Here is a 14,798-nt window from a genome sequence, read left to right as displayed (position 1 = left end):
TTATAACAAAGGTTAGAGATAAGACCATTAGCAATTACAAAACTTTCAACCTGGTCTGTTAAAACAAATATTTGATATTTAAAAGTGGGAAATTTTTAAACATGAAAATATTGACCTTGATAAAGCAGTTGCTACAATGAGCCAGTCAAGACAGCCCAGAAAGTGTCTTAAGCTACAAACACTTATCACTTTGCCAACCAAAGAGACCCAGAAGTTAGAATACAAACCCATTTCTAAAAGGCTCTGGAATTAATGCAACTACAATAAGAAAAAGTATTGATGAGAAAAAACAAAACAAAACAAAATCTTTGCATCAAAATTTTGACTCAGTTAAATATCCAAGTTATACTGAGAAACAAGACGAATACCTAAGATCAAGAGATATCCCTTAATAGTTAGACAGTGAAAAAATACAAATAGTTCACAAAAGAAAAATGTAAATGATCAATAACTATATAAGGGGCAATTAGGTGGTGCAGTGGATATAGCACCAGACCTGAAGTCAGGAGGACCTGAGTTCAAAATTGGCCTCAGACACTTAACACTTTCCTAGCTGTGTGACCCTGGGCAAGTCACTTAATCCCAATTGCCTCAGCAAAAAATAAAAAAAATAAAAAAAAAAATAAATAATAATAATAATAATAATAACTAAATGAAAAACTTCTTCAAAGTCACTAAAAAGAGAAAATCAAATTAAAACAACATGGATGTTTTATCTCACATAAAACAAATTGTCAAAGATAATAAAAAGATGTAAATAGACAATGTTGGAGGGGTTATGTTGAGACAGCATACACACTGCCTTCTGATACTATGTCCTTCACCTTTTTCATATGAAGAGATGATCCTTATCCTTATCAAGGCAAACTCTTCTAGATATACAAGTGATCCTATTCTATCTCATCTTTTTCAGTAGACTGCCCTATTATTCTACCCACTGCCCCATTTATCTTCAATTCTCCTTATCTACTAGTTGCATTTCCACTGCCTACAAACATGCCCTAGTCTCCCAAATCCTCAACAACAAAATCCTTACTTGTTCTATTCATCTCTACTAGTTATTGTCTCATAGTCTCCCTTTTGAGGCTAAACTTCTTGAGAAGGCTCCACTTTCTTTCAATTTCCTTTTATCTCTATATAGTCTGGCTTCTGACTTCATTATTCAATAGAAACTGTTCTTTTCAAAATTATTAATGATCTGTCAAATGAAGCATCAAGTTTAATGGCCTTGTTTCTACTTTGACTTTTTGATTGTAAAAAATATGACTTTTAATCAATCAAAATCTGTCCTCCTTTCAACCTTAGCTGTCCCCTACTCCAACCCCCTAATAACCTTTGCCTATCAGGAGGTAGGAAGCATATTTCAATAGTCTTCTGGAATCAGGATTGTTCATTATTACATCATATTCACACACCATACCTTTTTTAGTCACACCCCTTCACAGTCCCATTCTTTGTTGGCTCAAAAAGAGCTATAAATATTTTTGTACAACCGTAAGAGTTTATTTTGTGTAGAATTAATTACTCTCTCAATCTAAGCTTCCTATCCCCCTTCCTTAATCCTATTTTCTTACCGGGTGAAATGCATTTTTGTATCAAACTGTATGTAAGTTTATTCTTTGATCAGATGACAGTGAGGTACAAATGTTGGTCATTTCCTTCAGCCACTCTCCCTGTATTCCCTGACTATATGAGACAATTTCCTCTAACCTTCCTTTCCCTCCCTTACCCCCATTACTGTCCTCTTCTTTTTCTATTCTTCGCTTATTATCAAGACATACTAGGATCACTCCCAATCTAATTTGAACACCTCCTATGATGATAGGCTTCAGAGGGGACACATATATTTTCTCATAATATGTGAATGTAAACAGTTTATCATTTTTGTCATTTTATTATTGTTTATTCAAGTGAGCCTTTTTTTGTTTTTCCTCACTTCTGCATTTAATTTTCAGAGTTTTAGCTCTGATCTTTTCATTAGAAATGCTTGGAAGTGCCTAGTTTTTAAAGGTCCATTCTTTATTCCTGCTAGTATCCTTGTACTCAGTTTTACTGGGGTAAGTTATTTCCATGTGTAAGTCCACATCTTTCACTATCTGGAATATTGTATTTCAAGTTGGCTATTAGATTAGGTTCGAAGTGATCTGGGCAGTTATCGTTTATGATTTCTTGAAAGGGGAAGACTACACCCTTTTTGTCATGGTATTTAGATAGTCCAAAAATACTTGAATTCCAGGCCCCCCCCATTTCTATTTTCTAGGTCCATTGTTTTTGTTATGAGATATCTTACTTTTTGTCCTCTATTTTTGGTATAAAGTGTTTTTTTTCTATATTTTTATTTTGTTTTTAACATTTTTTTGTTCCTCTTGTTGCCATGACCTATTCGCCAAAGCCTTTTCTACTTTTCAGGTTTGTGATGTGGCACATGTATCTCTTATGCCAAACAATTAAATTTCTTGCCAAGCAATTAAATTTCTACCCAAGCTGTGTTTCTCTGAAGCTCTGCTTTTTATTTTCAAAATATGTACATGGATAATTTTCAACATTCGCCCTTACAAAACCTTTTAATTTTTTCCCTTCATCCCCTCCCCTAGATGGCAAGTGATTCAATGTATGTTAAATATGTGCAATTCGTCTATACATAGTTTCACAAATATGCTGCACAAGAAAACTCAGATCAAAAAGGAAAAAAATGAGAAAACAAAATGCAAACAAGAAGAAAAAGAGTGAAAATGCTATGTTGTGGGTTACATTCAGTTCCCACAGTCCTCTCACTGGGTAAAGATGGCTTTATTCATCACAAGACTAATGGAACTGGCCTGAATCATCTCATTGTTAATGAGAGCCAAGTCCATCAGAATGGATCATCATATCATCTTGCTGTTGCCATGTACAATGATCTCCTGGTTTTATTCACTTCACTTAGCATAAGTTCACGTTAAGTCTTTCCAGGCCTCTCTGAAATCATCCTGTTGATCATTTCTTATAGAACAATAATATTCCATAACATTCATATACCATAACTTATTCAGCCATTCTCCAACTGATGGGCATCCACTGTTTCCAGTTTCTTGCCACATGTAGATATTTTGTAACACTTTTCTTCTTCTGGGTTTATGTTTTGATCTTCCTTGCCACCACAATAGCCCTTTATGGTGGTAAGCTATTTTTTATTTGCCCATTCTTCTTGACTTTGAACTTGATATTAGGGTCAGACTTTGTCACATTTCTGGAGGGAATACTTAAGACTGGTCCTGTTGCTGCTTTCTTAGGAGCACTGGGTACTGTGTTATTCCAGGATTTCTGGGACTTTGTTCTTAAAATGGTCTCAGGGTAAAGTCTAATTGCTGTCCCTCTTCTTCCCACCTAGTGTGAACTTTGATAGTTCCTGATCTGGGTTTGGATCTAAGCAAGAGGAGATTACTGCTATAAACTGTTCCTATAAACCAGGTGAAAAGCTTATTGCTTCAGAGTGACAGAAGGCTTTCCTTTTAATCTGGGATTCTTGCCTTGTTATTTCTCTGTAGGCCATGCTAGTTAGAAATGAGACTCTACTCTATGCCTGGGATCTAAATCACATAGCTATTGCTGGTTTCTGAATTTCCTTTTTTCCTATAGGGAGGGCCTCCCTCCCTACTTAGAATGGAAATGCACCCTCCCTGCACAGGGTCTCCTCAGTTTGCCTTAGATTTGTGATTCATGTCTGGGTGAGGACAAATCTATTGGTTTATGCTTATCCCCTTTGCAGTACCCTGGAAGAGGCCTAGGATCTCCTTTTGCCTTGCAGTAAAAAGATCTACCAAGGCCCTGTTGTGCTCAGGCACCTGGTGCTCCTGGCTTGACTATGTCCACAGTGTCAGGTCTCCCCTTTAGGCTTCTCCATGCAGAGATAGGTTGGGGAAATCATCAGGATTTGGTTGGGTGCATTTCGGAAATGTTTGGAGTGATTCTGTGGAGGGGAGCTCAGTGGTTTTGCTTTTTTTCCTATAGTTCTGTTATTGTGGTTCTGCCTCTAAGACCTTTTTTCAATCTTCATCCTTGACCTCTCTACAGCCTTTGAAACTGTCAAACTCTTCTCCAAGAACTCTTCTTTTTGGGTTTCCCTGCATTTCTCTATGTGACCACTCTTTGCTGAATGACTGTTCTTTCCTCATCTTCTCTGCTGGATCTTTATTCAGGTTCTATTCATTAAAAGGGAATGTACCCCAAGACTAAATGCACTCTCTGGGTGACAACTATCATCCCTTTGCTGATGGACCTCAGATGAATTTATCCAGCTCCAACTTCTCTTCCAAACCTCTAGAATCACATCTCAAATTGTTTATTAGAAATTCTCAACTGGATGTATTCCCAACTACTGGGGAGTTTAGAGCTAGCAGATCTCATGAGCTTGTGAATTTGGAGCTATAAATGCTGACTCAATTTCAGCATTAAATCTGCTATCAATATGATTAGCTTTGGGAATGGGGCAACCACCCGACTGGTTACTTGGAAAAGTGAACCAGCAGAGGCCAAAGTTCCTGTAGCATCAGCCCAAGAATAGCCCCTGAATTCCCAGATTGAGTTTGACAGAGAAATGTAGTCTCATAAAAATAAGGAAAAAACCTTGCATATCTTAACACATGTACAGAAGATACCTTAATGGAGGAGACCCTTTAAGATGATATTTGCATTTCTCTTTATCAAGCAACATAATCAACAATCAACATAGTCTGATTCTGGTTAAGAAATAAAAAGGTGGATCAATAAAACAGAGTAGACATACAATATACAGTAGCAAATGATTACAGTAACCCTAACCCTGTATTTGAAAAAAATGTAAACATTTAAGTTTTTGGGATAAGAATACACTATTTGGTAAAAATTATTGGGAAAACTGGAAAGCAGGCAGAAACTGGATATAGTTCAATATTTTATACCATTTACCAAGATAAGGTCAAAAAGGACATAAATATAAAGGGAGATAAAATCTAGAAGAACATGAAACATATTACTTATCAGTAATATTTTGTAATCTAATAATCTATATTTCATAATCTAATAATCTCTTATCAGACATGTGGATAGGAGAAGAATTTATGAATAAAAAGGAGATAGAGAGAAGTAAAATGCACAATTTTGATTACATTAAATTAAATAGTTTTTGTACAAACAAAACCAATTCAGCCAAGACTAGAAGAAAGCAGAAAACTAGGAAAAAATTTTGTAGGCATTTTCTTGGATAAAGATATACACACAGAGAAAGAGAGAATCAGAGAGACAGAGAAAACTGTCAAACTTATAACAATATGAGTCACTGTCCAATTGATAAATGGTCAAAGGACATGAAAAGGCATTTTTATGAAGGAATAAAAATGATACATACACACATATACACACATATCATCAAATAAAAAAATGCTCTAAATCATTATTGATTAGAGAAATGCAAATAAAAACCTTTACTATTAGATTGACTAAAATGATAAGATGGGAAAGTGACAAATGTCGGAAGGGATGTAAAAAATTGGAATTCAAATGGTCTCCTGGTGGAACTGTGAACTGAATTAACCATTTTGGAGAGCAATCTAGAATTCTGTTTGGAATTATAAAACTGGGTAATTGATTCAGTAATACAACTATCAGATCTATTTTCCAGTCATCAGGGAAAAAGGAAAAAAAAAATCTATATTCTAAATATTTATAGCAGCTTTCTTTGTGATGACTAAGAATCAGAAATTGAGGAAATGCTTTTAAATTGGAAAATGTCTAATATGGTATTATGACTGTGGTATATTACTGTGACAAAGTATTACTGTGCAGTAAAACATGATGAGCAGATTAATTTAAAAAAAAATATGGAAAGATTTGCATGAAATAGTGAAAAGGAAAATTAGTAGAATTAAGAAAACATTGTATACAATAAGAGCAATATTGTTTGAAGAATAATTGTGAATAACTAAGTTATTCTGAGTACTATGAATACTCAAATCAACTATAAAGGATCTATGAAGGAAGATGCTATCTACTTCCTGAGAAATAACTGGAAAAAATATGCATATAATTGTTTTGTATATATTTATGCATCTGTGTCAAAATGTGGGATGGGGAGAATGAGGAGATAATTTGGAACTTAAAATGCAACAAAAAATAAATTTAATTAAAGAAAAATGAGCATTGGAACTTAGCATAATTCTTTATACCTTTTAGTACTGCAGACTATAAAGCCTACTATAGAATGTAAGTGACAGCCTCATTGTTCCCTTATGTTTTCACAAAGAAAAATATATTAACTTGACTTCTGAAAGTGTCAGATGCAAACATGGAAACATCACCTGATATCTGAGTGTAAGATTTTGCTTTTTGGGGAAGCTAGAGGGCACAGTGGATAGAGCACTGGCCTTGAAGTCACGAGGACCCAAGTTCAAATCCAGCCTCAGACAATTAATATTCATTAGCTGTATGACTCGGCACACAATTAGGATTGACACACACACACACACACACACACAAAATATTTTGTTTCTCTTATGTAAACAGTGAGCAGGAAAAAAAGGAAGACAGAAGTACTCACTTGGTGACATCTAGAACACGTCAGCCAATTGACAGTACCCCATAATCTCCAATACACATCTCTCCAAGACTTTAATTCCTCAAAAAGACTAGCCAAATATTCATGAACTTCCCAAGTTTTATCTCTGAGGAGAAGATAAGTAATCTTATTTTAATGAATAGCAACATAAACACTTTGTTTATTTTAGACTTAAAAAAAAACAAAACTAAACTAAGGCTTCTACTCCTAACAAAGCTTCTTAAATGATTAGTTTGACATGAAATAGGATCAAAGAGGAATAAAAACTATACGCAAGGCACTTTGGTATGGTAGCTACAGGATGTCCTAAGAGTCAGTAAAACTGAGTTCACATCCTTACAGTTACATACAGCAACTATAGGGAAGCCACTTATCCTCCTGAAGCCTCATTTTATTCATGGGTAAAATAGGAAGTTACCTCTAACACTAACTATAGAGTTGTCTTTATTATTATTGTTTCTTAGGAGAATTTGTTTTTCATATTTATTAAGAATCCTGTAGGCTGAATCCAATTACAATGAACCTGGAGAGTGGCTTTTTTATTGTATTCAAATTATCTTTGTAATCATTATTCTAAGGGCTAACATTTGTATAGTATTTGCTTTACATATATTCTCTTAGTCATCCATGACCATGTGAATTAAATGAAGTGCCAGGGGAAGAGAAAACTTTGTGATACAGAAATTATTATGAATGCAAGTTGTAACAATCTGATAGAATTCTTGGTAACTGCAAACATGTTATCATTGTATCATATTTCTCCCAATTAACCAGTTTTCTGACCATTTCTTATTTTTAATACTTTCAGCATTATAAAATACGCATATACAGTGTGAAACAGCATAATGATTCATCTTGAAAGCTCACTATTGAAGAATAAAAACAACAGAAGTCCTTAAGGTTAAGGGTGAAATTTGAGTACCACTGAATATAGTCTACACCAGGGGTCCTCAAACTTTTTAAATAGGGGGCCAGTTCACTGTCCCTCAGACTGTTGAAGGGCCGGACTATAGTAAAAACAAAAACTTTGTTTTGTGGGCTTTTAAATAAAGAAACTTCATAGCCCTGGGTGAGAGGGATAAATGTCCTCAGCTGCTGCATTTGGCTGCGGGCAGTAGTTTGAGGACCCCCTGCTATACAAAGTACTACTCCATTGATGTAAACAAAACTGAAAAAAAGTATTACTCATAACTCTTTACATATAATAACAAGCATCATTAATTAATAAAATGGTCTGTTATTTGAGATAATACTGTGAACCAGGTTCAGAACCTACAAGGAATTCTTGACTCTTCATTCTCCTAAACCTTTCATGTCTAGTCAGTTGCCCAGTCTTGATCAGTCTACCTCCCTAGTATCTTCTATGTTCTCTTCTCTCCACTCAGAGGCATGAAAATATTTCTGTAAACATATGAAAAGTTTACACCAAAGGAAGTTTAGCATTTACTTTTACCACACCTTATGTGAATATAAACAATGTTTCCATGTTGGTTTATATTGATTTTTCCTGGAATGCAAGGAATTCTTGTTTCTGTTTCTTTAGTTAGAAGTTTCTTACACAAACAGCATCTAAAAATAATTTGAAAACAAAACAGAAACATTCAAATTTGTAATTTGGAATATATGATTCAATGTAAAATGTCTATGACATAATTAATATTGAATTATTTTACCTGTACAATGTAGCTGCACTATTCCGAGAATCTGGGTTCTGGTAGTCTGGATCAAAAAGTCTTTCAATCTTCTTACAAAAAAGTTTACTGTTAATGACAAATATATCTGTCTTGAACTGATTGCAACTATGTATTTTTATTTTGACATAAATATTATTGGGTAGTACTATGGAAAAAAACCCAACTGTACAGGAGGCAAAATAATTAGCATAAATTCTTGCTTCATATTTCTACTTGTTGGGTTAACATGATATAATTTTGTTGTAGTTTGTTATGCAAATTACTATAAAGAGATAGTGTTTTAATGAAAAGTAGGATTTTGTAGGAAAATCAGATAAGATAAGCTTTTTCCTTCTTGTAAGGAAAAATATGCTGAAAAAGCAAAAATATTGTAGGTATTCGCTTGGAGGTTAAAGAAGATTCATCATGATGATGATTTCGTAGATTCTAATAATTCCTGAATTAACGTATAATCTTTTCCATGTCTACTGATATATGTTCTAGTTACTATGATTCCCTTTCATTAGAATGGCTCTAACAATCAGAGAATCAGGGGGAAAAATTAGAAATTTTAGATTGAAGAGCTCATTACCTTCTTTTAAGAGAAACTTGTCCTAAGTAGATGGATTTTTCTGTATGGGCCTGTGATTTCAGCATTTATTAAGGACTAATATGTGACAGATACTAATGCTAGATTTGGAGTAAATAAACATTTGCTAAGAGAACAAAACAAAATAAACATTTGCTAATTTATAAAAGCATTAAGTCAGTCAAATAGGTGACATAAAAGAAGAAGTCAGTATTGTTTATACAAAGAAAAGGAAGTTGGGTGTGCCTTCTATTTATTAAGGAATTGAGTATAGATGTTACTCATAACACAATGAAATGACTATGATCTATGTTTTGAGCCTATTATGTGGCAGGCACTGTGATAAGCACTGGGATAGAAAGAAAGAGGAGGTCAGTTGAAAACAATGAAAGACCTTAAGGAAGGTACACAGAGGATGTCAGGAAGACTCTTGTTAGCTGAGTGACCTTAGCCAAGGCAGAAATCTCTCCTTTCCCCCCTCCTCTCCAGTCTGTGTCCTCATATGTAAAATAAAGGAGTTGGACTTGAGGGTCTTTAGAATTCTTTCCACCTGAAGCTAAAAGAACTCAGGCGAGATTAAGAGATATAGAAAAGATATAATATAACATAATGTAATATAATTAATACATAATATATATAACATAAACAAACTGAGAATTGGTGGGATTCAAAGAGTTATTAACAGTCTTGGATCCACTAGAGAGGATGTCTCTGGTGTCATGGAACTTTCTTCTGTACTCCTAAACATCTCTATAAGTGACTTAGACAAAGGGAAGGAGGACATACTCATCAGAGCTGTGGGTAGCACTAAGCTGGGAGGGAGCTAGGCTAGCACAACAGGTTGATTCTAATAAGATAAAATTCAGTATGGGTAAAGGAATTATTACACTCAGGTTAAAAAATTAACTTTATCAAATGCACAGTAAAAAAAAAAAGCATGATAAGTTAGCAGTTTATCTGGAAAAAGATCTGGGGGTTTCAGTAGACTACATGTTCAACACGAGTCAAGAGAATGATGTGGTGGCCAAAAAGGCTACTGCTATGCTTGAGCTCCATTGAGAACATGATTTCAGGAATAAGGAGATCCTGGGGTCATTAGCTCATAGATTTGCTAATTGGAATAACCTCAGAGGTCATGTAGAACAATTTCCTCTTTTCATAGATGAGGAAACTGAGGCCCCCTCCCCCCCTAAATTAAGTGACTTGTTCCCAGAAATAGCATCATAAGAGTGATTTGAACCCAGGTCCTGGGTTAATTCCTCCGTACTCAGATCTGGTCAGACAGCATCTGGAATAATGTGTGGTTATCGAATTTGTACTTGGTACAAAACACCTAGAGAAGGGCAAGCCTAGAGTCTGACTTGAAGAAGAAACAGATAAAGGAAACCAAGATACTTAGTTTTAAGAGAAGACACAGGACAACCTAAGCATCTCAAGGGCTGCCCTGTGGAAAGGGACAAGTACTTCGTCTGGTCCCAGAGAACAGAACAAGCTTAGGGGACTGAAATGACCAAGAAGTAAATTTTGGCTTGATGTTAAGGAGAATTAGTGACATTCCCAAATAGTAGGGGCTCCATGGGGAAACAGGAGCTTGAGGCACAATGCAGCGAGAACATGGTTGGGGATTCAAGTACCCAAGTTCAAATCTTCCCTCAAACACAGCATATGTTAGCAGAGTGACCCTGAGCAAGTTGTTTAAACTTTCAACCTCAGTATCCTCACCTGTAAAATGGAGATTTTGGTAGTTTACTACCTACCTCACAAGATATCTCAAATGAAATTTTATATATTACGTATTTATATATATGCATATATATATACTACTTCATGAAGATTAAGGCTATATAATATAGCTAATATGTATAATAAATATGTAATATATATTAAAGCTATAAAAATATTAGCTCTTATTATCATCATCATCATTAGTTGAGTTCCTGGAGATCTTTTAAGTAGAAACTGGATTACCACTTTAATTATTAAGCATCTACACTAGACAAAAAGGGAATAGTCCCTGCTTTTAAGGATTATTCTCTATGGGGAGATAACAGTTATAACATATGTTACAGGAGAAATTCTTTTTTGGGTATAGGTTTTCCTAGAAGGCCACTAAGGTATTATCCAACTCTGAAGTTCTGAAATTGTGAGACAAAAAGCAAAGTTCCTGTCTTCCAAGAGTTTATATCATATCATGGGAAGCATGCCCACATCTAAATAAATATAAAACACATAGAAATTATTTCTTGGGGTGGGATACTAAATATAGTCTTCCTGCAGCAGGTGGTAGCTGAGTTTTGAAGAAAATGAAGGATATTATAAAGCAGAGTTGGATAGGGAATTCATTACAGATGGGGGGATGGGAGGAAATAAGTATGCCAAAAAATGGAAATGAAATTTTGTGGATGAAAGACATCAAGTAGGTCAGTATAGCATTAAGTACATGAAGGAAAGTAATGAGCAGTAAGCCTGAAAAAGGCTGATATCAGATTGTGAAGAGCTTTAAAACCCAAGAAAAGTTTGTATTTTACCCTAAAGATTATCAGGAACCTAAGGAGAGTCTTGAGCTAGAGAGTGACATGTTGAGCGCTATACTTTAAGAACATCACTTTGACAGCTGCCAGGTTTGGTGATTAAGAGATCACTGGTTACTTTGGAGAAGGTAATTTTAGTACATGTAAGGAAGTCCTGGTGTGGAAGGAAACTCCCTTTGCTAGTGAATAGCGTCATTTTTTTTTTTAATAATGAAAATATTTAAGGATTGGTTATTCTGTGTCAAATACTGGGGATTCTAATGCAAAAGTAAAAGTCCTCAATGTCAAGGAGCTTATATTCTTAAGGGAGTGGTGGTCAGGGAAAGGGGTTTTGGTCTGGGAAGTTACAAAGATGCTAAGCTGGACAATACAGAAATTCATTAATGTATCCTTTCTAGAGCAATGGCAAATAATGAACTGATTACAGTCCTCAAACAGGGGAAAGTTTGAAGATGCAAAGGCCAACAATGCCCAGGTGAAAATGAAAACATTTTCTCCAGCAGCTGCTGGAGGTATTAAAAGGCTGAGTGATTTACTCACCACTTAGCATGTGTCAGGGGAAGGACTTGATATTTTTTTCTACTTTAAGGCTGACTCTCTTTCCAGAGTTATATGCAAGAAACTGTTGAGAGTAATTTAAAATAAGTGCTACAAAGAGGTATATGACATAATCCTTAATTTGATGAATCCAATTTGGGATATATCAAAGAACAAAAAACCCCAAACCATCTACAAAAAAGGAAGTATAAATCACACATGAATGATTCAGAGACTAAGTGTTGTAGGAGGTCATTCACAGGGTGGAAAAATCACTCAGCTATAAAGATCTGAGAAATTTACAGTAAAGGAAGTAGTTGGGCTATAAGAGATATAAGGGGAAAGAGAAGAAATAGGAATTTAATTAGTGGAGGTTGTGAGAGAAGGCATTTCTATCGGAGAAAATAGCACATGCAAAAATTATGAAGGTCAAATACCTGTTGCATTCCAAGAATGGAACACGGACCAATTTGGTTGGAGAACAGGACTCATATGCAGGAGTGTGGTGAAATGTAAAGCTATAAAAGGTATGGTGAGGCAAGGAAGTGGGTTTTTTACTGTGGTAGGAAGTTTGAGGTAATAAGGGCCTGAACCAGATTGCTAGAAGGATTGGGTAGAAGGGAAAGATGCTAAAATTACTTACCTAGCTAAACCCAAAGAATACTTTTAATAGAAAACCAAAACCAATTCAAACAAAATATCAGAGATTTGTAGAATTCAGCCACCTTCTGTTTGAAGCACTTTATCTCAACTACAAAGTCATATTTTTCCTACCTGGATGTAACTTTTATAACTGTGTAGTACTTTTCTATTTTGTTAATAGCCTCTTTCTTATAATTCTGTGAGACACAAGAAGGAAACAGATACGAGACATAGTAAGTGACTTAAGTCTACTGGGTCAGGATTAAAACCCAAGTACTCGTAAGTGTCTTTTTTTTTTTCTTAATATTCAATGTTGTTTTGAGTCTAAAACCATTTATCACTGTAGTGTTTTTAAAAAGTATTTATTTAAATGTTTTAAAATTATTGACCATTCAGTTGACATCTTTTCTGTAAGAAGGATATTTCACATATAAGTTTCTAAAAATATTCAAAGATAAAACCGATTTATTTTTTAAAGGAAAAATGATGAACTTCAAATTTAAGCTTTGAAATTTACCTCCTAAACTTATCTTTTTTGTCCTTTACATCATCAACTTCATTATGTGTGAACAGATCAGCTATACGTGTAAGGAGGTTTGCATTAATACAATTCATGTTGCATGGGGTGGATACTATAGCATTCATGTGTTTATGGCAATAATGAATACACTGTTCAACCTACAAAGAAGAAAAAAAGACAATGAATATTCAAAGTGCTAGGATGAATGCAGATGTTTCTCTATATCAACAAGGTCACACAATAAACAATTATGGTGGGACTAACCCAAGTACATAACACTAAATTTTGTCTAGTATTAATACCATTGCACAGGTGATGTGGCACATAATGTTTTAAATTTACAGAATAAAATACTTAAGAATACTTGTTTATTCTTACACAAGTTTATTAAGAATACACAAGTATTCTTAAGTATTTCTGAATGTTTTAAAGTCTTCCAACTCATAGCACATAATTTCAAAATCCTATCATTAGGTTGAACCATATCTTCATAGTATTCTTGATCTATTGTGACTTTTCAAGACCCCAAATTATGAAAAGTTTGTAAGCTTAACATGATTATAAACAACATTGTGGTATAATTCAGTTAAGTTTCATGAGTCGTCCAGTCCAAATTTATATAAGAAATACATAAAACATTTGTGAAAAAATTTAAGAATAACCAATGAAAAACATTTTAATGAGTCAAAGTCATGAGAACTTTTTTTCCAAAGTTCAAAACCCTTCACAATTAAGTTTCATGATTTATTCTAGGAAAACAATAAAAATGGACTACAGTCATTTTAAAGTAATAAACCTTTCTGAACAAAAACTGATATTCAGATAAGACCTAACAAGAGTCTATCTCTGAGACCATGCTTCAAAGGCGTTCTGGCTTAGGAGGGTCTGTTAGATGAGCTATTGGTAAAGCCCTCAGGAGGGTGCAGCCAAGATAAAGAATTAGAGTAGAATTTTAATGAAGATTACATGATATTAGGCTACAATTCAAGAAAAAAATTATTAAATGCTTAGGATATGCAAGGGACCAGCACCATGGTGGGTGGTGAGGATATATAAACACAGTATTTCATGCCATATAGGAGGGAGTGTTTGAAGGAAGAGGTTTCTAAGAGACAGAGTGAGGAAAAAGAGCATTCCAGGAAGAAGCAAGAAAACAGTGTGTACTGCAAACTCCTAGTGTGTCAATCGGACCATAGCAGAGGTGTTTCATCTAGTGAGGATGGCTTTAAAATACTAGCTTGAAGATTCTTTATTTTATCCTAGAGACCAACAGAAGCCATGCAAGATTTCTGAAAAAGTGAATGCTTTAATCACATTTATTTTTTTTTAAGAATATTCGTTTGGTAACTATTTAGAGGAAGACCTAAAGCAAGGATACTAATGAATAAGCTACTGCAATGAGGACCTGGAATAGGAAGTCTGGGGAAGTAGCAGAGAAGATAGTGAGTGCTAGAGATGTGGACCTAGAATCAATGAAACTTGGGAACAAATTAGATGTGGGGGATGAGGGAAAGTGAAAAGTCATGGAGGCCTCCTTCTTGTCATCTGGATTTGCCTTCTTGCCTCCCTCCCATTCAACTAGCTTTTAGTCATTCCTCCTTCCCTCCTCAGTATCTCTTGTCTCCTCTAGCTGATTCACCCACTTCACTTCTCACCTTCATTATCTCAATTTTCCAGTAGGCTGCCAAATGGGATCCCCAAGACAATATAGCCATGTCATTGTCTGCAACATTCT

The 14,798-nt window shown here is 34.8% G+C and overlaps 1 protein-coding gene across 4 annotated transcripts in view; it reads right to left on the bottom strand.

The window, feature by feature from the left end:
- KIAA1841 (KIAA1841 ortholog) overlaps nt 1-14,798 on the bottom strand; it is a 60,309-nt gene that overhangs the window by 26,114 nt on the left and 19,397 nt on the right. For all 4 annotated transcript variants that reach the window (XM_031950523.1, XM_031950521.1, XM_031950522.1 and 1 more), the window contains exons 7-10: nt 13,061-13,221; nt 8,245-8,331; nt 8,030-8,140; nt 6,554-6,677 (exon numbers count right to left, since the gene is read on the bottom strand). In XM_031950523.1, coding sequence (XP_031806383.1) covers nt 6,554-6,677; nt 8,030-8,140; nt 8,245-8,331; nt 13,061-13,221 — 483 coding nt within the window. The remainder of the gene's footprint in view (nt 1-6,553; nt 6,678-8,029; nt 8,141-8,244; nt 8,332-13,060; nt 13,222-14,798) is intronic.

The sequence above is a fragment of the Sarcophilus harrisii genome, chromosome 2, assembly GCF_902635505.1.
Source record: "Sarcophilus harrisii chromosome 2, mSarHar1.11, whole genome shotgun sequence".
Classification (NCBI taxonomy): domain Eukaryota; kingdom Metazoa; phylum Chordata; class Mammalia; order Dasyuromorphia; family Dasyuridae; genus Sarcophilus; species Sarcophilus harrisii.
This window is presented reverse-complemented; position numbering and strand designations above follow the sequence as displayed.